This window comes from Martes martes (assembly GCF_963455335.1).
Source record: "Martes martes genome assembly, chromosome: 3".
In the NCBI taxonomy this organism is placed as follows: domain Eukaryota; kingdom Metazoa; phylum Chordata; class Mammalia; order Carnivora; family Mustelidae; genus Martes; species Martes martes.
Genome location: NC_137890.1, coordinates 119,692,241 through 119,716,855, shown reverse-complemented (window position 1 = coordinate 119,716,855; position 24,615 = coordinate 119,692,241). Strand labels below are relative to the sequence as shown.

General features: G+C 35.6%; 1 protein-coding gene across 1 annotated transcript in view; it reads right to left on the bottom strand.

The window, feature by feature from the left end:
- PDE1A (phosphodiesterase 1A) overlaps positions 1-24,615 on the bottom strand; it is a gene marked incomplete at both ends in the record, with an annotated part of 235,893 nt that overhangs the window by 42,702 nt on the left and 168,576 nt on the right. Inside the window, 5 exons of the mRNA XM_080798429.1 lie at positions 291-416; positions 8,056-8,156; positions 16,356-16,496; positions 17,331-17,447; positions 20,396-20,462. Of these exons, the coding sequence (XP_080654555.1) occupies positions 291-416; positions 8,056-8,156; positions 16,356-16,496; positions 17,331-17,447; positions 20,396-20,462 (552 nt within the window). The remainder of the gene's footprint in view (positions 1-290; positions 417-8,055; positions 8,157-16,355; positions 16,497-17,330; positions 17,448-20,395; positions 20,463-24,615) is intronic.

The window sequence follows — 24,615 nt, the reverse complement described above, 5'->3', positions numbered from 1 at the left end:
AAGGGGAGCTCCATTACAGAGAGTATATCATTATGTATTCTAAACTATGTGTTGTGTGGTACGCAGTGTTGTGGACTGGCCATGACGTATACAGATGTGGAATTAGCCTGGAAAATAGCTCAACTCCAACCAGCAGAGCCTGGTTCCTGAACGACATCTTGTAGGTTCTAGTCCTTCTCACAGTCATCCAGTCAAGGGGAAATTTTATAATAAGAATTTCTTCATTTTAAATCACATGATTCAAGTTTTTCCTGAAATTAAATTTCATCTGGGCTTCCTTTGAATCTCACCTCCAGTCATCTTTGGACAAATTTATCAAAACATTCATTTCTTCTTCTTGCATAAGTCGATAAGCTGCACTCACATGGTGATTCTCAAGGACAGAGCGATCATTATACAAAAGGGCAACATCTGACCTAAGAATTAAAAACAAAATGTCCAGTAGAGGATTTACTTTAGATTTCATGAGCATTTGCTAAATATACTCAAGTCACAAGATATCTCATCAATAAGAATTCTATAATCAAACACCTAAATTTATGAAAGTACTTCGTTTCTTTTTTTTAACCATGCAATAAGCTTTAAAAAAAATAGACTTTGGTTTTTTTTAGAGCAGTTGTAGGTTCACAGCAAAATTGAGCAGAAGGTACAGAGCTTTGCCATATACCTCCTCACCCTAGATATGTAAAACCACCCCCTCATTATCAATATCCCACACCAGAGTGATACACTGGTTATAATTTATAGGTCTACATTGAATGTCATTGTCACCCCAAATCTACAGTTTACATTAGGATTCACTCTTGGTGTTGTACACCCTGGGTCTTTGGACAAATGTACATTTGTACATTTGTACAAATTTGTACATGTACAAATGACATGCATCCACCATTATGACATTACTCTTAGTAGTTTCACTGCCATAGAAATCCTCTGTGCTCAGTCTGTTCATCCCTCCCATGCCCATAACCCCTAGTAACCACTGATCTTTTTACTTTTCTCCATAGTTTTGGCTGCTGCAGAATATCATATATTTAAAATCATATAGTATGTAACCCTTTCAGACTGGCTTCTTATACTTAGTAATATGCATGTAAGATTCCTTCATGTCTTTTCATGGCTTGATAGCTCAACCCTTTTGAACACCTCTGTAATAGTCCATTGTCTAGATCTATTACAAGTTAACCTTTCACCTACCTAAGGATTTCTCAATTGCTTCCAACTTTTGGCTATTATGAATAAAGCTGCTACAAATATCCATGTTCAGGTTTTTGTGTAGACATAATTTTTCAGCTCCTTTGGGTAAATACTAAGGAGTGTGATTGCTGGACTGTATGGTAAGAATATGTTTCATTTTCTGACAAACTGCCAGAAATGGCTTCCTAAATGGCTGTACCATTTTGCCTTCCCACTACAGTGCATGAGAAGTCCAGTGGCCACACATCCTCACCAATATCTGGTGTCATCAGTGTTTCAGATTTTAGCCATTATAATAGAGGTGTAGTGATATCTCATTGTTTTAATTTGCATTTCCCTTATGACATATAATGTGGAACACCTTTTCATATGCTAATTTTCCATCTGTATCTCTTCTTTGGTGAGGTGTCTGTTGAAGCACAGTTTTAAGTTGGGCCATTTATTATTGTAGAGCTTAAAGAGTTTTTTGTGTATTTTGTACAACATCCCTTATCAGATATATCTTTTGCAAATATTTTCCCCCACTTTGTGGATGGTATAATTGCCTTGATATCGTCTTTCACAGAGCATAGGTTTCTAACTTTAATGAAGTCCAGCTTACCAATTAGTTTTTGTGAATTTTGATTTAGTGTTGTATCTAAAAAGTCATTGCCCCATTTAAGATCATCTAGGTTTTCTCTTATGTTGACTTCTAGGAGTTTCATAGTTTTGCATTTTACATTTAGATATATCCATTTTGAGTTAGTTTTTGTGAGGAGAATAAGGTCTGTGTCTAGATTTATTTTTTTGCATATTCATTAGTTTCAGATCCATTTGCTGAAGAGACTAGACTGTGTTTGGCCTATTGCATTGCCTTTGTTCCTTCATCAAAGATCAGTTGACTACCTTTTATGTGTGTCTATTTCTTGGATCTTTCTTCTGCTCCATTGATCTATTTGTTTATTCTTTTACCAATACCATACCATCTTGACTACTGTAGCTTTATAGCGAGTCTTGAGGTTAGATAGTATCAATTCTCCAACTCTGTTCTTCTCTTTCAGTAACGTGTTGGCTATTCTAGGTCTTTTGCCTTTCCATATAAACTTTAAATTTGCTTGTCAACATCCACAAACTATTTTGCTGGAGTTTGATTGGGATTGCTTTGAATCTATAGACCAAGTTGAGAAGAACTGACATCTTGACAATACTGAGTCTTCCTATCATGAACATGGAATATCCCTCCATTGATTTAGTTCTTTGAATCTGTTATCAGATTTTTGTAGTTTTCCTGATATACACCTTATACATATTTGTTAGATTTATACCTGAGTATTTCAATTTTTTATGCTGTTGTAAGTGATACTGTGATTTTAATTTAAAATTCCACTTGTTCATTACTGGTATGTAGGAAAGTGGCCAAATTTTGTGTGCTAACCTTATATTCTGCAAACTTGCTATAATTGTTTATTAGTTCTAGGAGCTTTTGGTCAATTCCTTTGAATTTTCTATATAGACTATAATGTAACTTGTGAACAAAGAAAGTTTTATGCTTTCTTTCCCAATCTTTATGCTTTCTGCTTCCTGTCCTTGCCTTATTGCATTAACTAGGACTTCCACTATGATCATAGTTTTAAAAAGGTAGTGAGAGAAATATCCTTGCCTTGTTCCTGACCTTACTGGGAAAGCTTCAAGTTTCTCACTGTTAAGTGTGAGGTTAGTCATCAGGTTTTTTGTAGATCTCCTTTATCAAGTTGAGAAAGGTCTCTTTTATTCCTAGTTTGCTGAGCATTTTTATCATAAATGGTGTTGGATTTTGTCAAATGCCTTTTCTCCATTTTGATATAATTTCGTGTTTTTCTTCTTTAGCATGTTGATATGATGATTTTCTTAACTCACCAGTTTGGTCATAGTTTCCTTTTAATTATCTTAGTTTCCTTTTAATTATCATAGTTTGAATATACTTATGTCTTTTCCTTACAATTTGTAATCCAGATACCTGTAAAATAATCTAGATACGCCAAACAGAGAAAAAAAATTACCTGGTATCCTCATTCAATCATTGAATGAATCAAACCCTCTGTTGATGAATCAACCCATTCCAGATAGTTGATTACCAACTATTTTCTATGCCCTTAGACTACAATTACTTTGGATGGAGGGTAGAAGGAATGATGAAAATCATTTGATCTATTATGATTTTAGTTTTTTCTCCCTCATAATGTTGTGATTAAATTTGAATATTTAGATCCTACGGCATTAAATTAACTGAGAAAACCTTAAAAAAAAACAACCAAACTGAAATCTGAAACGTATGCTTTACCACCAATTTATAATGAACGTTAAATTTTAGAGTGATGAATTCATCAAGGAAAGTTTTTTGCTTTTCACCTGACCGTGTTTTCACATCATTTAAGCAAACAAACAACTTCAAGCAGCATTGATGAACTTAGTGGTCTAGCAAAAAGTATGAAATATTACAAGCATTCTCAGATCTGTATAATGGAGCCTTGGCTTCTTCCTCTGTCCTCTTAGATTGCCAGATCATTTTGCAAGTGTGGAATGGAAGCTGGGCCACTATGTTTAATGTATTAAAATGGCACATCCACCCATATACGTTGCCAAATTGGAGGCAGCAAAAATAGCAAAAGGGAAATCAAGTTAAAACCTGTGCAGCTTAGTTTCCACTTGCAATGCCCAGACTCTTCATTTTTCATTCCTTGTGGTAGACATATACTTCGTCAGCACTAAGACTTACTGTTTTAGGCTTCTCAGTCAGTAGTACTGGTTACAGAACTGACATTACCACTGAATGTTTACCAAAGAATAGGGAAGGATAAATAAAAGAAGGAACTAAAGAAACCTGGTTTTTGGTGCAAGGAACCTATCTGAGATCTGTATCTAATGATCTACTAAATAAACCAAGCTTTATTATTAATCCAACATAGGGAAAATGACCTATGAGGCAGAACAATTACTTCATCTTTTGTTTCTAGAACTACCATAAAAGTAGAAAAACATATGTAGTTAGCTAATGGTGCATAATTCCACAATAGATTTTCTTTTAATTCCAATGATGGCCTAAAAATTCTCTAACCAATAATCATAACTCAATATACAGAAAAGTACACCTGCAACCTTGTTCAAGAGGGAACTGAATATATCTTGCCCAAGTATCTCCAGAAGTTCACGCAGATCATGGTAAATCACATGTCATTTGTATCATATGGCCTCAAATCTAGCCACAGCAGTGTAACTATATGACATGGCTCCAAGTATCATTGTCCTTTACTTTCAGCAGCAAGCAAAGCTGTATCTTTGAACTGGATTTAATTGTAGCAAATTACTATGATTTTTTCTCATAAATCCAATAAGATTCTGATAATACAGCACCATCTTAATGTTTGAGATGGTCTTTGACTGCTAAGAAAAGAACAAAACTCTAAGCAACATTCAGTATCCATGGTAACATGTAGCTCAGTATTTTTACGAAAAAGAAATTATCTCCATTTATTTACACTTTCAAGGACTTCATGAATTATAATGTCTGTATTGAACTCAAATCTAGTATTGTACTATGTTCTAAATTATTTTTTATTTTGCATTATCCAGTATATAGTTTTCCATATTAGAAAAGCATTCTAAATCCAAGTAACAATGAATGATATAAAATACAATAGAATTATTATTATTATTATTTTTTTAAAAGATTTTATTCATTCACTCGACAGAGATCACAAGTAGACAGAGAAGCAGGCAGAGAGAGAGAGGAGGAAGCAGGCTCCCTGCTGACCAGAGAGCCTGATGCGGGGCTCGATCCCAAGACCCTGGGATCACGACCTGAGCCGAAGGCAGAGGCTTTAACCCACTGAGCCACCCAGGCGCCCCAAAATACAATAGAATTATTGATACTTGTAACACAAGATCTTATTTTTTCTTGGACAAAAAGGAAAGGTGATAGAGTTTTAAAAGCACATTATATTGTTGTGTTTGTGGTCACCACAACATGTTCATTTATAGAATTCTCAAATTCTTGCATAATTAATCCTTTAAATTGATCCTGGTAGGCAATTTATAAGAAAATAAATAAAATACCAGATATTTTCTCCCCTTTATTTACAGAGTTTCTTAATGTAAAATTGGGAAAAAAATTAATTCTTCTTTCTCCCTCTCCTCTTTCTTTACTCTACCTTCTCCTCTTCCACCGCTTCCCTTTTTCTCCATTTCCTTCGCCTTCTCTGCAGTCCAGAGCATGAGTAAGTTAGGACTCTTCATCAGTTGTAAATGGATGGTAGGGAGAAAGCTGGAAGTGATGGCCTGACAGTACTGCTGGAGAAGGCTAGCCCTTGGCCTTCACTTTTCAGAGTAGAAAAAACAAGAAGTGTTCATGGATAACCAATCCCTTGCTCCCTTCTCCAATGGCTAAAACTGTGGGGCCCAGCTCAGTAATGAGCTGTGTTTAACTAAAATCTCACTCATTATGGATTCAGTGGATGTAAAAGAGTCTTTGACAAACAAAAATGATGTGCATGGTCTACCTTCACTTTGATGTTTGACACAAAAATGGAAGAGCTGCCTCTACTCTAAAATGTGTAGGTAATTAACATCCTCTTCCACATGAACAGACCTCCAGGTCTGCCTTTTCCCTTCATGGTCTGTCAATCTCAAAAGCTCTGGGGATAGACAGAATGCCTTCCTCAGTATTTCACTGTTGGAATTTCAAGTCTTCCTCTGTCTCCACCAAGGGGCCACGCCATCTAAGTCCATCCCGTTTCAGGCTATAGAAGACTGGAATTTTCATGCATCTGCCTTGGTCATGGGGTCAGAGTTGTACGAGTAGACTAGATTGAGACTGTCCCTCTTCTCAGCTTCTCAATTCTGCCACTGCCATCATCATGTGCAGACAGGTCATTTCACCTCTTGTTTTCTCTTCTTAGACTGTGAGGCTTTGACTAAATGATCCATAATGTGGCTCTCTGTCACTTTAGTCACTGAAAGCTCTAAAAATCTCTAATCTTTTGATAAAATATTCCTATGATCTCCACATTAAAAAAATAATTTCCTATAGCTGCAAAATCAGTTGTTAGAAATATTGCTATTAAAAAGCAAATGAACAGACCACACAAAAATCTGCACATGAATGTTGATAGCCCCTTTATTCATAACCTTTATTTGAAAATTTGGAAGTAACCAAGATATCCTTTATAGGCTAAGGAAACAAACTCTGTCACATGCATATGGAATATTGTTCACCAATGAAATTGAAAGAGCTATCAAGCCATGAAAAGGCATTGAGGAACATTAAATGCATATTATTAAGTGAAAGAAACCAGTCTGAGAAGGCTTTATATCACAGGATTTCAACTATATGACATTTTAGAAAAGGCAAAGCCACAAGATATTAACAAGACCAGTGGTTGTCAGGTGTAAAGGCAAAGAGAGGGAGGGAGGGAGGGAGGGAGGAAGAGAGGAGTAGATGAGGTTTTAGGGTAGTGAAACTATTGTGTATGATACCATAATGGTGGATACATGGCATTATACATTTGTAAAATCCATACAACGTGTAACAGAAAAACTAAACTCTAATATGTACTATGGGCTTTAGTTAATAATAACGTATCAGTAGTGGTTCATTATAACAAATGTACCATACTGATGCAAGATGTTAACAATAGGGGAAACTGTGGGGGTGGGGAAAGAGAGCATATGGGAACTATGTACTTTCTGTTCAGTTTTTCTATAAATCTAAAACCGCTCTAAGAAATAAAGACTACTAATTTTAAAAAAGGAAAAAATTAGTTTTCCCTTAATCAGATTGGAGGGATCTACAGTAATTCCAGAGCAGTATCAGTTTCTCAACTTCCATCTCCATCTCAAGCAACTCTGACTAGTGAAAGACTTAGAAAAATGTCAGGGACCTATGTATAGAAAGTTGGATCACGATGGGTCCTAGACACATTTTGCCTCTCAGGCACTGAGATCTCTGCAACCAAAAAGAACACAGAGCACCTTTCTGTTATGAAATGAATTATGTCTCCCTAAAATTCATATGTTGAAGTCCCCCTGTACCTTAGAATGTGACTGTATTTGGAGAAAAGGCTTTTAAAGAGGTAATTAAAGTTAAATAAGGTTATAAGGGTGTGCCTTAATCCAATATGGCTGATGTTCTTATAAGAAGAAGAAGAGATACCAGGAATGTGTACCCACACAGAAAAGGTCATGTGAAGACAGTGAGAAGGTGACCATCTAAACCAAGCAAGAGGCTTCTGCAGAAACCAAACCTGCTATCACTTCTTGGACTTCTAGACCTCAGGACTATGAGCAAAATTCTGTTATTTAAACCACCCAATCTGTGATTTTGTGATAATAGCCCTAGCAGACAGATATATCTCCACTCTGGAATTTTAATTCTAATAACTGTCATTATTAGCACCATTAAAAACCTCATTTTCTAATTATTTTAAATTCAGCACTTCACACTAACCTGGAAATAAGGTTTCTTTGATTTTCTTCAAAAGCACAATTTTATTACTTTCACATACATAATGATACTAAACTAAAGCCTTAAATAACATGTCGCAAGATTCATGTCAGTCAGATGTCTGAATTGTGTGATACTTCAAAGTATAAATTCTGGGCAGAGAGAAATTATCTGACACATTTTTACATTCTTTAAATTGCTAAATATGTCAGTAAATATTTATACAGTTTTCTTGATAAATAATTGAGAAAGTGTTTGTAACTTAAGGAATTTTGCTAAAATCCATTAAAACTTACTAGACATCTTCATTGTTTTTTAAAAATTTTATTAAAAATAAGAGATATGTAGAAAAATAAACTTCAAGTTTTAAGTTAGAAAAGTTAACACTTTATGTAACTTACCTTGTCTGAATATGAAAGTTGTTTGTGGTTCCTGTATGCTCGTAATCATGAATGGCAGCAGCAAAGACCATTGCTAAAATTTCCAGTTCAGTGAGCCAGTGCTGGTAAATTAAAGAAAGATATTATCATATTTACAAAGCAGAGGCCATGCTGTATTTCTACAAAAGAGATTTTCAGTGCAGTCAGTATAAGTAATCATATAAATACATTGAATTATTTTTATTGATTTTAAATACATTTTTCCTTCCTTTCTCACATTCGTTGATTGTGCATAATGGATGGTTCATGAGGTCAATGATTGTTTCACGGCTTGTAGGTTCAAAATACAGACATTATAATGTTCCTTGCCAATCAGAAAAGGAGTAATTTTCTATCATTTAAAAGGTAAACCCTGTGTGGATTTTTGAATTCAAGATTTATGAATCTGGGCTCTCATGAAATCAATTACAGTTTAGTAATTTTTTTAGTTTAGTAACTTTTAACATAAGGGCCCATACATCATTAAAATATCTTTAGCTCAATTTTTGTAGAAGACCCTACTATGAGAAAATTTTTCACCTAAGAGTTGAAAATATTCACTTTGCTCATTAGAGAACTGAACTTTGCTTATATAGTTCATATTAAGATTCGTAAGAGTTTCCAAGAATTTACCAAATTTGCTCTTCATAACACACATATTCTGACTGTGCAATTAAACCTAATGATAAAAGATAGAGCAAGTGTTTTCAGATAAAATCCAGACCACCTGCTTCACAGACATTGATCTTTTTGTTAAGCCATCAGGTGGATGGCTTAACAAAATTTCTCTGCTAGTATAAGTCTACTAGGTAATTTGGTAGTTTATTCATCACTGAAATTTTGCATAACAGTTTTACTACACTATCTATTATGATAACCATGGGCCACCACTTAAATTGAAAATAAATAAAATTAAGTAAAATTAAGTTCACTTTCCCTGGGGACAGAAGCTACATTTCAACTGCTCAGGAGTCACATGTGGCACGTAGTTACCATATGGAACAGTGCCGATGCAAAGTATTTCCATCATCACAGAAAGTTCTGTTAGATAGAGGTGCAAGTAGATGGAACTTGATGCTGGGAATGGAGGATCCCAATGATAAGGAGCTTGTTCATTAGTATTCTCATTCCACACACTTGAAACAATTACATTGTACAAAGAAACAGAAAAATAGAAACTACATGCATACTTGATAAATGGTCACAGAAAAAGATACAATCGAAGGGCAGACAGAATGTCTATTTGGTGGCAGTGATCTTGGAAGAAGGATGCACAAAGATTTGCACCTAATGCCATGGGAGAAACAGAGAGATTCTAAATAGAAAGAGCAGATGCAGAATGATACTGTGGAGGCCGATATGGAAATCGAATTGCCCATAGTACAATTCTGTTGGAGAGTCAAGTGGAATGAGAATGGAAAAAGAGTGCAGATTATGGGAAGAGTTGATAGACTACTTTGATTAGAGCTGATGAATCTGGATTTTGTATAAAATGCAGGAGGGACCCACTGTAGGTCCATGAGACCCAAACGAGATGTGACAACTGTTGGATTTCATAATTGACAAAGGCATGATCTTATAAATTTTTGCTCCTCTTCACATATCTACCAGTCACCAGTCTGGTAATTGGCACATAGTAGGAACTTAATATTTGTCTGCTGACTTGAATTTCACCAGTTTTGCATTCAGAGGAGGCAGTAAGGAGTTGTGGAAAGAGAATATGGATAATCAGACAATCCTGGTTTTAAATCTTTGTTGACCATGAGGCAAATAAGTTATTTACCCTCTCAGCCACAGTTCCCATGAAAATAGAATTAGTGATCATTCCCTGTGGAATTTTAAGAGAACTTTTTAAGTTAATGTATTCACTGTGTCTTTTGCAAATCTTGTATAATAGTAAAATACAGAAAAAATGTCATTTTGCTGAACTTACTTCCTTAAAAGAACTGTAGAAGGCATTGAGTCTGGAAAATAATTGTGAGCTAACATATCTTTAGTGATTGCAATTCAAGAATAAATGTCTCACAGCTGGATGACTGAAGCAGAAATGATTTTCAGACCAATGGGAGTTGATATAACTAGCTATTTTGTGTTTATGGGTGCATTTAATTGTGAGTCATTAAAAGGAAGAATGGCCTCTATTATAGCCTGAAGTGGGACTGAGCTTCCAATGTCCCCAGTGAGACTGTGGAATTAAACACCATGAAATGGAAAGCAATTGAAGTTAAACCAGGTCTTGTACCCCCAGAAACTCTTTGTTTTATTTAAAAAAAAATGATCTGAGAAACGGGTTCCCAATTTTCTTAACCATATCCTAATTTTTCTAAAGATCTTATTTATTTCTTTGAGAGAGTACACTTTGGGTAGAGGGGCAGAAGGAGAAGAGAATCTTAAACAGACTCCTCACTGAGTTTGGAGCCCAATGCAGGGCTTGATCCCAGGACCCTGAGATCACAACCTGAGCCAAAACCATGAGTCGGACATTTAACAGACTGTGCCACCCAGGTGCCCCTTATGTATTTCCTATTGATTATATTTAAGATTAATAGATTTAACTGTCATTTAAAAAAAGTGATATTTAATACCTATAATAATATAGAAAATGAAGCTGCAATTATAAAAAACATTAAATTAGGGCAGCAGAGATGGATTTTAATTATAGATTATCTCATAAGCATTTAAAATTATCTTCCTAGCTGTTAAAATTGATTATACTTATTTCCTGTTTTTAGTCTCGTTATTCTCTGCTTCCCATAAATAGTACTTCCTCCATGAATCCCTCTTATTTATTGCCACACTATGGCCCTAATAATTAAGTTCAAATGATAAAATAGTTTGAAGAGTGAAATATTGAACCTTCTCACTTAATTTAAAAGCACGCCTATTTTGTATTAGTGAAAGTAGAATTTTGGGCTGATTTTTAGTTCCTTAGTTGTTCATTCATTTTACATTGGTGCCAAATGAGAATTCCAACTCAGAAAATGAATGCTTATATTCATGGATTTTGTAAGTGATTCATGAGAATATGCCAGAGAATGAGGCTGAGTCCTGTCACTCTTCCCAATTAGCACAGTGGTCAGTACATAATCTACATGTTTCTGGTTTCTCATGGGCAGATAAAAAGGGTAAAAATGATGGGTTGTGAGCAGTGTAGACACTGTGTTTCATCTAAACCACAGTTTGCATTTTGCCTAGAGAAATGGCCAGGTAGAATAACTCTAAAATGAGCAGTCCTCAAATTATATCATAGGGAGATACTGACTGCCATCAATAGTTATTATAATGATACCAGAAGGAAAGGAAAAGGAACTAACATTGACTGGACATTTTAGCTAGATGGTCTCTTTTCCTACTTTCCACTTATGAGGTAAATATTTTTATCTTTACTTGGCATGTAACAAAGCTGGATCCTAAAGAATTGAGTCAACCTGCCAAAGGTTACATAGCTATCAAATGGCAGAGCAGGAATTCAACCCAAAATCTGATTCCAAAGTTTCTGTTCCTTCCAGAGATCACAATATTCCTTTTATGGATGACTACAGCATTCATTACTTGATGGAGGCAATATGAAGAATACATTTTTCCAAGGTTTTAGAAGCAGAATTTCTAAAGAGTTTAACTGGGTATATTGATGGGTAGAAGCTCTAAATAGAGCTTTAATACTTATGATGTAAGTTTTCATATCTGAATTATTCAGTGTGTGTGTTTATGTGTGTGAGAGAGAAAGTGAAAGTGTATGTGCATATTAAGGCTGGGAGAATTTCGAGTCAGAAAATCACATTGACCTATTAGTTCCTGTTGTGTCTAAAACAGCATAATTAACAACTTTCTTAGCTAAATTACAGGGTTGGACACTTTTTTCTCTAACTTTGAATAGGATGACATAGTTTGCTATAACTTATCCAGTAGTAAAAAGTGTCATAATAATATTAATACATAATACACATAAAATAATACAATATATAATAAAAATAAATTGACATTATTGATATTAGGATGTGTGTTAATACCTATTATGTTTCAGGAACTAGGTTAGGTGTTTTACATATATGGTATCTGTGCCTCTTCACTGTCATCCTACATGGTGGTATTATTAGCCACATATTAATGACAAGAAAACCAAGGTAGTGAGTGAGTGATCTAGGTCATGGTAGAGCAGGGTTTCAAACCTATGTCTGATTGCCTTGAAAACCTACACACTTTCTACTCTTCCAAACATTGTTGTCTGGGAAGCCATTTGCAAGAATAGTATTTCCACATAGTTGGTAGAATAGAGACATAGTGGCATATTTTTTGTAGATAGACTGGAGAAAAACTGAGTCAATCCAGACTATGGGAGGATATTTCTGGGTGTGGTCAGGGGACTACAACTTCCAAAGCAAATAGATCTCATAGCATCTTTCCTTCTTCTACTTTAATATTAGAACACGGGGTCAGGAGCCCTTAGACACAAGTGTCCCCTTACAAAGGCCCTTGGAAGATTTCAAATTCAGAGAGACACTTGGAGGTGGCTTGGCAGCATCTGGTGAAGCAATTTACTCTTCAGCCAATGGACTGAGCGACCACACACCACTATGGCCTTGGCACAGGGCTACAAGTTAACTGTCAAAGGACAGAGAGGGACAGACAGAGGGTGTACTAGCATCAACTCTCCTCTGCAGTGTCTCCTCCCAGGCTGAGGGTATCCTGTGTGACAGTAACAAACTGAAGGACAATAGCTTCATCACAGTCCCCTTCAGTAACTAGTCCTCAGACCATTTTGCAGGTGGCAGGCTGCACTAGTCACCTGACAGTTTGGGGCTGCCCCTGGAGTGCTCCAGAAATATCACACAGATAAGACCATCCTGAAATGGCAGGGCATCAACTAAAACTAAAGCCAGTGACCCAGTCTTTCCCACATCAAATCCGAGGAGTTTCAGCTAAATCAATATTTCTATAATACATTTTTGTTGTTTCAAAGAACCAACATATTCATCTGTGTGAAAATTAATACTCCCCTACCACTACTTTTTTCATCTGAAGAAAAGATTGTTAAAATAACTTCCCTAAAGCTATCAAGCTGGCTGTGAAACCTAGTTTTCTCAACATAGGCAATAAATCCGTAATTCATTTTGCCTTTCCTCTTACCATCTATTATAAAGTTTCTCATTACTTCCTGTAGTTGAAATGTATTTTCCGGATCTCAGACAACAATGACAGTCTTCCACTAGACTATTTTTGTAATGGCCAAACTAATGGACGCTTAAAGAGCCCACTGACACATTGTTGCTGAAGGATGAATTAATCAGAAACAATTTCTCCAATGAAACCTGCTAAAGTAGATCGAAGTTCTGTTTATGATTGGTAAGTTAAGGACTACGTGATCTTTACTAATGTCAAATTTCTAGGAGTCATGCCAGGCTGGACCAGATTTCCCATCTTCCAAAGAAGTTGGAATGGCTTGTTACATCCGGGAACAGGTCCTCCTCACAAGCCTGAGGGAAAAGTCACACCGTGGATTTGAATTTCTGTATTTACATCATCCTTCATCCCTTCAATGTCACCTTCAGAAGAGAGATTCTAAAGCTGAAATCAGAGACTTTTATTTGGCTCCCTTTATACTCATAGCAAAAAAAAAGTACTTAAGCAGAAATATATTTTTAAATGATGAAATTTTGGTTACTTCCCAGCATAATATGGTATACATCTTCTCACTGAATTTCATAATTAAAGTAGATATTTGATTATACTGAAGTAGGCATTAATTTTCCATTCCATCTTGTTCTGAAGAAACTTAATCACTTCAGTTTCCATTTCAGAGAATCATTTAAATATTTCATTTTTCAGTTAATTTTTTCAAATACACAGAACTCAGGAAAGAGGACATGCCACACTTAAAATGAAAACCATCTCACTATCAGACTCAAGACCAAGGCCTTAGAGAGGAAACAGCAAGCAGCTCCAATCAGGAAGATGCTGAAGTGATGTTTTCAAGGATAACAGCATTTGCTGCTGTCAGGAGGCAAAGAGCTCAAGAAACAGCTGTGACAGTGAAGTCTTATTAAAGCAAAGGAACTTTAAAAGAATTTCTGTGTGTGTGTGTGTGCACACATGCTAGAAACAATTGCAAGGAAGGTTATATATACTACTTTCTAAAAGCTTATAATATCTTAAAGCTATGTCTTTGCATGCTTGATTTTCAACTTATTATTGTTACCTCTACTTCCTCTTTCTACATGTCAAATCAGACTCCTGAAAAGAAGAGTGAGTAAGCTTCAACCTAGGACCAAGAAGTTTAGCCATGACTGCATTTGATCTCAGCCAATGGGGTACATTTATACCATAAGTCTGTGATGTCCACATATATAACTTACTACAGGAAAACACAAGGTCTGATGTTGACAACACATACAGTTCAGCCTTCTACAAGGTCACAAGGAGGTCATGCCACTGCCTCAATTAAAGTTTTTGAGATTTCTGCCTCCCCCAAATAGGACTTAATTCCAAAGCAGGTTACGTTACTTTGTAACGCAGATTTCTGTTGAATTGGCAGTGAGATTCCAAGAAAATCCTTTCTTAAATAAAAGCCTTTATTAGAAGTTGAGCTCCCAGCCATCAGCCATTACCAACTGCCAGCTATGTGAGTGAACCACCATGGGTATCTTGTTCAATGATGTCCTCAGCTATGGTTGCTAGCTGATTTTAAGCCCATCAATGACCTCAACTGAGAACCTGCTAGTTGGGACGCTTCTAGCTAAAGACCTTGGAGAGCTACTGATAAGTTGTTGTTTTAAGCCAGTAAGTTTTGGAGCAGTTTGTTTTGGAGCAACAGATAATGAAAACATGGGTTAGAAGTGGGATCTGAGCCCAAGGCATTGATGGAGGTGCAACATTTTGGAGGCAAAGAAAGATGAAGAAGAGGAGCAAACAATTTCTTCAATCATCATATGAGACACTATTGGATGAACCATAGCGAATAGATTGTATGTGTAGTGAACAACACACTACAGTTTCTTGGGGAAAAATAAAATTAATATGAAAAACTTCTATTTATAACAAAGTTGAAGAATCATGTAACTGTTCTAAGTTTTCAGGATCTTTGGGACAACATACTGTGGCTCTAGGGACTTTGCATGGGACCAGATTAGGAATAATCTCTGGTGTGGACAGATGAGGTATTGAGGATCTCTGGGCCCCAAAGAGTATTAGTTACATAGATCTGAGTGTCAAGGACCCGGTAGAATGGGTATGCGACTTCTGAAGTCAAAATAGATAGGCAATGTATATTATGGGATTTGATGGAACATTCTACTTAAATGCAATTTATGGCATTGCTTTAGCAGAGGCCGACACATCAGGAATCAAGAAGGTACCAAGATTTGGGCATCTCCTATGGTCTGTATCCCTTTGAACCCAACTCAGTGTGAAATTTTTAGAAGAAAGAGTTGCTCCTTCCTTTTCACTTTTTGGGAGTCACTGTAAACTCTGAGACATTACAGAAATTCCAGGCAGAGTCAGAATTCCTAACATCTACTCGTTGTTGTCCTGGATTGCATTGCTGAATCATTTATTTATTTATTCATTGATTCATTTAGATGCAAAGACGAGGAAGGAGAATTTGGAAAAATTCACATAAATCATTTCCAAAGTCCCTATTAGGATTTGATTGTGATTATCAGTGCAAGTAAAAGAGAAAAATCCACAGAAGTCAGCTTGGGAGAACATGAGGGAAGAGCACTGTAACTAACTTTTATCCCAAGACTGTGTAGGTCACTTTTTGTTTTTGTTTTTGTTTTTTTTTTGGTTAATTCCCATAGGGAAAAAATTATAAACAAAAATGTTTGGGAGTCCAAATTTCGGAAAATTTGCAATATATTTACATTTGCCTCTGGGTATCTTTTTTCATGGAGTTAAAATATTTTTTGGAAAAATGCATATTATGAGCAATTCATTAACCCTCAAAAATCGAAAGATCGGGGCACCTGGGTGGCTCAGTGGTTAAGTGTCTGCCTTTGGCACAGGTCATGACCCCAGGGTTCTGGGATCGAGCCCTGCATCGGGCTCTCTGCTCCATGGGAAGCCTGCTTCTCCCTCACCCACTCCCCCTGCTGTGTTCCCTCTCTCACTGTGTCTCTCGCTGTCAATTAAAAAAAAAAAATCTTTAAAAAAAAATCCGAAAGATCATCACTTATAATATTCCTGTGGGTATTGAAGGGACAATGGCAATGTGAGACAATGGCAATGTAGGAGAAAGGAATTTGATGTTCCACATTAACAAACTTCAGTTATAAAAACTTTCTTACCATGATACCTGTATGAAGCATTATGTAATGCACAGTTTGAGTGACATCAGCTGCATGAATCAAATTGTGATAAGGATTTTTGTATTTGCTGTAACCAACTTCTAAACCTTCTGCAAAGGAAATTAGGCAAGAAACAGGAATCTGCAAAAAGTAATAATCATGATTATATTTTGGCCAAAATAGTACCACTAAATCAACATGAGCACAACAATGTTTAGGATGGGACACAACTGTGAGTCAGATGTGGGCAGTAGTTTTTTGAGGTTACATGTAGGCTGTTCTGAAAAACAATTTCCTTAACCTGCTAGCTTTCAATCCTAAGAAAGATTGTAACCCCCAGGTATTTAACTAAGGTAGATGAAATAACAATCTTACCCATACTGTCGTCTTTAAATGTTTATATCTTCCAGAGTCAAGACTGAAGGCTAGTTCTTAAAAGAGTAAAATTCCCAATTATAATTGGTGATGTCTAGTTTTTCTATCTGTAATACAAGGGATTAAAACAAATGACCTCCCAGTACCTTCTATCTAAAATTCCATGATTCCATTGGTAATGATGAAAGGTATAGGTTGCAGAGTGCTCAGAAATCTGGATCAAATCTGCTGCTTAAATGGCGCTAAAATGAAAGAAGCCCTTTCATCTCGGTTTAGGAAAGGTTCATTCTGTGTTTTAGGAACACAGAAGACGATATTTTTTAAACATAATCGCGACATGACTGGTCTGTGGGTAATTCAGGGGGATGTTGGTATCTTGTTGGAATGAGGCTACAATGGCCTCACAATGTCCATGTGTATATATGTCAGTGAGTCGTGGATAATGGCTGCATCATGTGGTGAACTCGTTCTGCTAGTTCTGTGACCTGCCAACTAGAAATGTTATAAAATGCATTGATTAATGACTCGATGTTCTGCATTTTCGTTCTTATTCAGATAACGAATTCTAAGAGCATTTCATTTTTGTTCCATGTTTCTGACCTTGAAACGATTGATAAGATCATATCTGGTAAACAGTTCATAAATCATAAACTTCAGACTGTGTTCTCCACTTGCTTCATTTAAGGCAAATACATCAAAAGACCATTTATCAACGTCCTGTAAAAAACGAAAAAAGGAGTAAATGCTTTAGATGGCAATATCATTTAGTTGTTTCTTTCTGTGAAAAATTCTTGGAGAGATCAGACATTATAGATTTAGTAGGTCACATTTCTATTTAGAACATCAGACTATATTTTTTTTTCCAGTGTCTGGTATGATAGAGCCACTTAGTATCCATGGGTTCACAAAAATGAGGCCATAATGGGTAATATAAGTGTTAAAATCTTCCCCTTAATCCCAAAGTTATCAAGCTTGATGTAATAAACCTGATAACACTATAATAACGATCTTATTCTCAATCTCTCTTCAAATTTATGCTATAAATCACTTGTCCAGAGGAGGCTTCATTTTAAGGTAGTATTACATGTTATGTGGGTGGTGTCAATGGAGGAATAGGGGAAAATAGCCCCAATTTCTCCTTCCCACCTACTACATTCTACCTGGCTTGAAATTCCACCACAAGAGTTAATGCTTTGATTTAAAGCTTTGATATTTTATGTCTTCTTTTAAGTTTCAAATAACCTAGAAAGATAGAGTATATACTACCTTCTTACTCTAACCTTGGCTGATTCATTTACACTTTCCTCCAGGGACAGATGGGAAGGAAAAGGAAGTGAGTCTTTTGATAGAGGAGGAGGAGGAAAGTAATTATAGCATTTCAGGCGATTCCCAAGGGAAGTGGTCAGGCCTATAGGGAGATACATACATACCCGTGGAAAAAATCCACTAACAGTGCGAGAGAAGGCAACGAGAGCTATGCCAAACCATTACAGCTACCTCATGATTTTTGCTTTAAGTAACTGCAGGTTGAAAACTTGCAGAAGGGTTCACAAAAAGGGACTTGTAACAAGTGATATCAGTCCTATACACTAAGGAGGTGTTCATGTAGAGTGGGAGCTCCAATGCTAAATATACCAATGAAATTTTAAAAACTTAAAGAAATACAACAGTCAGTTCTAACGATTATTAGAAATTCTTAGCAAAGTGTGTGCTTACATACACACAGCAAGCTTAGTATTGAATAGGGCAACCTTAAAACTGTGCATTCATTTTGAAATTGAGCTGGGATTATTTACAACTTCATTTAATACATTTTTAGAGAGGCCAACAATCTGTACTATAACATGCTGAAACTAAACAGAGAATCTGATACATAGTATTCAAACAGTCTCTTTTAAAAATACTGCTTTTGTGTAAGCCTGACAACTCACAAACCTGTACCCCTGGGGCAAATAATACATTATATGTTAATAAAAATAATTAATAAAAACAAATAAAAATACTGCTTTTGAAAATAGTAATAACAGCTTCAAATGGTATTTTTAATCACTTGAAAACACCAGTGAGATGGTTTTTTATTTGCTTGTACGCCTTTGTTAAATTCCTTGTATTTGGTTGTGATTTGATCCCCAACACTTGCTTTACAAACACTGTTTGTAAATTTAAAATCTCTGAAGGTTGTGTGAGCAGGCATTTTAACATCAATAAAGCTCAAATAAGGCCAACAAATCTTTTATCAAATTCCAAAGCTAACACAAGAATTAGTTCAGATAGTTAGGAGGCTGCTATTTATAGATCCTGCTTGGGGTTTCACATTGAGTAAAAGGTTAGTTCTCCACTTTGGGGGACTTTTGTCAACAATGATGATTTACACTTATAAACTACTGCAGATGCTCCTTTGAGGATAAATAAGACAAGAAGGTATCTCAGGAAGTAAGAACTGTTTAACTAAAAATATTCTTCACTAGTGATATTTCCTCCCTCAACCTTTTAGTTGATATATTTTTCTCTACTACGTTTTAGAAGAGTGTTTACTTTCTCTCATACTAAAATATTGTGTTGGTTTCTAAGTAAATGTTATTAAAATAAAAAAATAAAAATAATTAATATTCTTGTTCACAGTTGATGAAACAAAAATCTCACAAGATCCAAGGAGTAATTAATATCCTATAATGTGACATTTCACTTATATACCTGTCTTTTTTATAGCTTTAGAAACATCAATATAAAAAAGTGTCCAAGAAAAACTATCTCTTTAAATTAATAAGATTAAAGTCTACTATGCAGCAAAGGAAAAAAATGCAAAGGGGATGTGTAAAAGAAAATTAACAAAAGATAAAATATAAATAGCAATATAAATTTAAACTAGAAAGGAGTTTAAAATATCAGAAATAAAGCAACCCAGGATATTCTGTTGCCCATGTCTTTTAAATTCTTGGTGATACAGGAAAACCACTATGAAATTGTTAGAGAAGACAAAGTTGAATTTCTCCACCAAAATGAAAAAGAAATAAGAGATGTTAAATGATGAGCTTAGGATAGGAACAGAAATAGGAACCGTGCTTTTGTATACACACACAGTAGAAAGTAGAAACAAGTGAACCAAAAAATTTTTCTACTTCAGAGTTTTGACTCCAGTTATTTCTAACATATTTAATACTGCATTTGGGTATCAGCCATAGGAAAAGCAGAGATAAGAGAGCTGAATTTTTTTTTGTTATTTTCTTTCTTAATTTTATCTTTTTATGTGTTCTCAGACCTAAAATTCTAAACAAATTTCTTTCATGTAAGTTTTGTCCTGGAACACCTTTTTTCAATGCATGAAACTTTCCCACAATATATACATAACAAAATACATATATTCTGACAAGTCCTGGTGCCATCTCAAAATTGAATTCAAGATCCATCTAAACAAAGCATGAAGAAGGAAAAAACTCACATATATGTGTGCACACACATGCATTGACTTAATGTAAATCAATCCTCATTTAAGTCTACAATGAGCCATGATTTGGAACACATGACATGTTGTGAATGGCTACAGTATTTTTCATGTACCAATACATAAGATGCAGCAAAGACCTATTCTCATTTTCTCCCAGCCATTGTAAGAAGATTTGAAAAAGTGACTATTTGAAAATTTAAAATAATTGAAATTATTTCACCTTTAATGTTACTATGACAGCTTCTGGATATACCAAACCAACCATGTGATAAGACTTTCTGTACATCCTGAAAAAGAGAAACAAGTGTGTATGTAAGACTCATTTACTCAAAGATTTAAACTATTTTTTTAAAATGTAAGGGAAAAGATTACTTTTGACATGTTCACCTTTTATCATTAGTTACAGGCTCTCTTTGTGGTAATAATGATTACTATGATCACCACTTATTGAGAATCTACAATGGGACATGGGTTAATACGAATTTGTCTACACACAAAGACCCTACTAAGTCAATATGACTGACATCTTTTTCTTTGCTTCGTCTTATTAAAAGAGACTGTCCTTTGTACGTGCAGCAAACTTTCTGGCACGCCCAAACCAGTGAGAGAAGAATATTCTTGTTTTGCATCCATTTATGTGCCAAAATTTTAGATCAGGAAGCTGAATGTCACTAAAATATTTCCCTTATGGATTTCTTTCTTTCTTCTTTTTTTCTTATAAAATGGAAATTACAAGACAGAAAATGTAGTATCATCAGAATTTACACAGCTTCCTTTTTCTAAAGTTAGAAATTTTAGGGCAGAGCATATTGACGAAAATTGTTGAAGTTTGTTCAAACTGTCATGTAATAAAAATTAAGAAACATTATGTAGAACAAAGTTATTTCCATTTTTATAATAGCACCAATAAAAATATTTTTATCCATCAGTAATTTGCTGGATCTTCTGATGGGTAACCAAAATGACATAAACCAAATCCATGAAACTCTTCCATTAGTTCATGTGACAAGAAAATCAATGTGATACCCCGATGTGTAGGAATAGCATAGACTTCTATTCAGAACTGGCAGGTATAAGGTTCATCCCCTACATCCTGGGAAGAAAAAATTGTCCCTTCATTTTCATATTGCCAGTCCATTGGCAAGCTACATTCCTAGACTATACTGTTGTAATTTCTCCCAAAATGCCTGAACAAAGTAAAAATTTAATGATTATATCATTAATTTATATGAGGGAGGTTAATATAAGAAATAGCCACTTGGAAAATATTTTGCTATTTCATGAAACCACTACAGAAGACACTAACTTTTTTTTTAAAGATTTTTAAAATTTATTTATTTTAAGGAGAGAGAGAGTACAAGCATGAAGGCAGAAGGAGAGGGAGAGAGAATCTCAAGCTGACTCCACATGGAGTGCTGAGCCTGATGCAGAACTCACTCTCACAACACTTAGATCATGACCTGAACCAAAGCCAAGAGTCAGACACTTAACTGACTGAGCCCCCCAGGTGCCCCTAGATACTAACCTTTTTGATTCAAGGTACCTTATGGATTTAAAAGCCACAAGATATATTCCTTAGTTTCTATGTAAAACCTCTCTTTTAAAGATAATAAATGCCAATAATTCATCTCTCTCTCTCTCTCTTTTTAAAAGATTTGTTTATTTGAAAGAGAGGGAATGCCAGCGAGGGTAGGGGTGGAGGGAGAAGGAGACAAGCAGGCTCCCCAGTGAAAAGGAAGCCTGAAGTGGGGCTCCATCCCAGGACCCTGAGATCATGACCTGAACTGAGGCTAAGAGACGGTCACTTAAACAACTGAGCCATCCAGGAGCCTCTCATGTTCCTCTTTTGAATCTTGACTTCTTAAAAGCTCAGAATTAAAATATTGCATTTATGTATATCTCTAGCCTACCTTCCTTGATAAAGTGTTTCCCCATTTTATCACAGAGACCTTATTACTTTATTTCACTATTTCCATTTAATGTTTATTTTAAATGACTCAATAATTTTTGAATGTGGGTAATCTGTTATAATAAAAAATTATCCTTATTCTCTATCTCTCTTGGAATTTCAGAGCATTTTATAAATAAAAATACTTATATTAATTACTACATTGAGATAGGTATAATTATTGTGGCTTTGCAGGCAAGGGAATTAGTAATTGTACTATAACAGATCCAGAAAATAATTATTGTCAATAATGATATTTAGTTGTTTTGTGGGGGTTTTTTGGTAGACAACAGTCTTTTCTATCTATTTTTCTAGTCATTACTACTAAAAAATAGAGGGACGGGAAATAAGAGGATGATGGATTAGGAAAACAAGGTCAATATAATAATCAGGAGTAAGAAATTTAAAAAAATTAAGTAACTCTCAATCCTTGTGCCTTCATGTCACCAAAAGGCAGTAGGATACAGCAAAGATAAGACATGCTTTAAATAACAGACTAGCCTCTCACTAGCTATGTGACCTTTGGAAAGCTATATAATGTCACTCATCTGTAAAATGAGGATAATTATAAGTTTTTTTGTGATGAGTAAATGATATAAATGTTTAGCATAATATAACAAGTGCTCAATACAAGAAAGCCGTTAGTATCATTGATGTTACTGTTCTCACTACGTGCAGCCCATGCTGTTGCCTGCAATTCTTGGGTTCTTCGGGGCTCCCAGGCCTCTGTCAGAACTCTGGTGCTGATCTCTTAGAACTGGAATAGGCTTAAGGAGTGAATGTCAGGCTGCATTCTCATTACATGGAATATAAAACAAGACCAAGAAGATTATCTTTCTGAGGAAATGGAGGAACTTCCCCATTATCTTTTCTAATCCTATAATTGGAAATAAAGTATTAGGACCAAAAAATAAGGATGACTGGAATCAGAATCTGTTTGTGGCAGACCGTAATACCGCTGCCTCACACTTGAGTAAATAGCTGACATATTACAAGTTGCTGACAAAGAACAAGGAATTTCCTGGACTCCTGCAGGTGTTGAAAGTCCAGCTGGAAATACGGTAGATTATTTTTGGAAACTTTTACTACAGTTGTGATGTGTGATTCAAGAACTCAAAAAAACTCCACGAAAACTAAAAACTATCTTATGTCAGACGTTGTGTTAGGTAAGAGCCCAGAGCGAACAAGAAAAAGGCAGGTACTGCTTTTGTGAGGCTTACTGAGCAGTGAAGAGGGGCAGTAAATAAAAAACACATAATTACAAGCAGCACTCAGTGCTGTGAGGTAAACCACTGGTCAGGGCAGACAAAGTGACGGACAGTGTGCACAGCAATCAGGGAAGGCGTCTGGAAAGACAGGAAGGGCCAGCCAGGAGCAGGGGCAGGGAAAATCATTTTTGGTAGAGGGAATAACAAGATTATGGCCCCAACGGGAGAAAGGGTTAGGGATGTGCATTGATATCAGAGCAATATAGAAATTCAGTCAAAAATGAAGGTAGCATTTGATGAGACAAGAACCCTGCAAAACCATGATACAGAAATCACCCTTAATACCAAGTGAAATGGAAAACCATCAAGAGATTTTAAGCTTAGGAGTGACAGGGACTAATTTATATTTTAAAATGTCCCCGTGGAATGACTTGTTTGGAGAGGGCAGTTGAGGAAGTGAGGACCCAACTGGAAAGCTGCTGTCCTGTTTCTGATGGCAGATGACAGAGCTGGGACCTGGGGTTGCAGGAGGGGAGATGGGGAAGTGAGCAGATAGGAAAGTGCACCTGGGTAATGGAATTGCGAGGACCTGTGGAGGCAGGGAGTCTTGGGAGGGGAGACTTGAGAGAATACTCGGGAAGGTTTTCTAATTTTCAGAATGGAAGACAATTATCTTTGAAAATCCAAGATAAACATAGGTTCCTATTTTATGCACCTACTAATGGGGATTTCATTTCCATATGTTTGTAACATACTGATTTCTTCAAGACTGTTTGCCAGTTAAGTATATTTGATATTTCTATAGGCCATTAAATAAAATATTTTATGTAGCATATGAAAAAAATGAACATTTAGCATATCAATAAATTTTTATGGAAATCTTAATCTTTTACTGGATAGAAATAGAAATTTACTCCCACAGTTCGCCTTCTTTTTAGTTTGCCAAGTTCTACAATATTTTCTTGAAAAAGAAAAATATACATTCTTTCAGCAAATCACACATATTCTCTTTTATCTGTGATTCTCTCACTGACTTTCTGAACTATTATTGAGATATTTTTGATTTGGTGTTAATGAAAATCATTAAATGTCATACACTTTCCTAGGCTGTTTAAAAAAAAAAGGTAATATCATTATAGATAATCTTTCTCTCCAGCCCTGCTTTCCTGTTGCAGATTTCTGGTCCCACCTGGCAGAGTTGGGACCGTTTTATATACCTTATAAGGGGGTGTGGTTATCACTTTACCACACTAATAAAATTGCTTCTTATGAGGATTCTTTTAT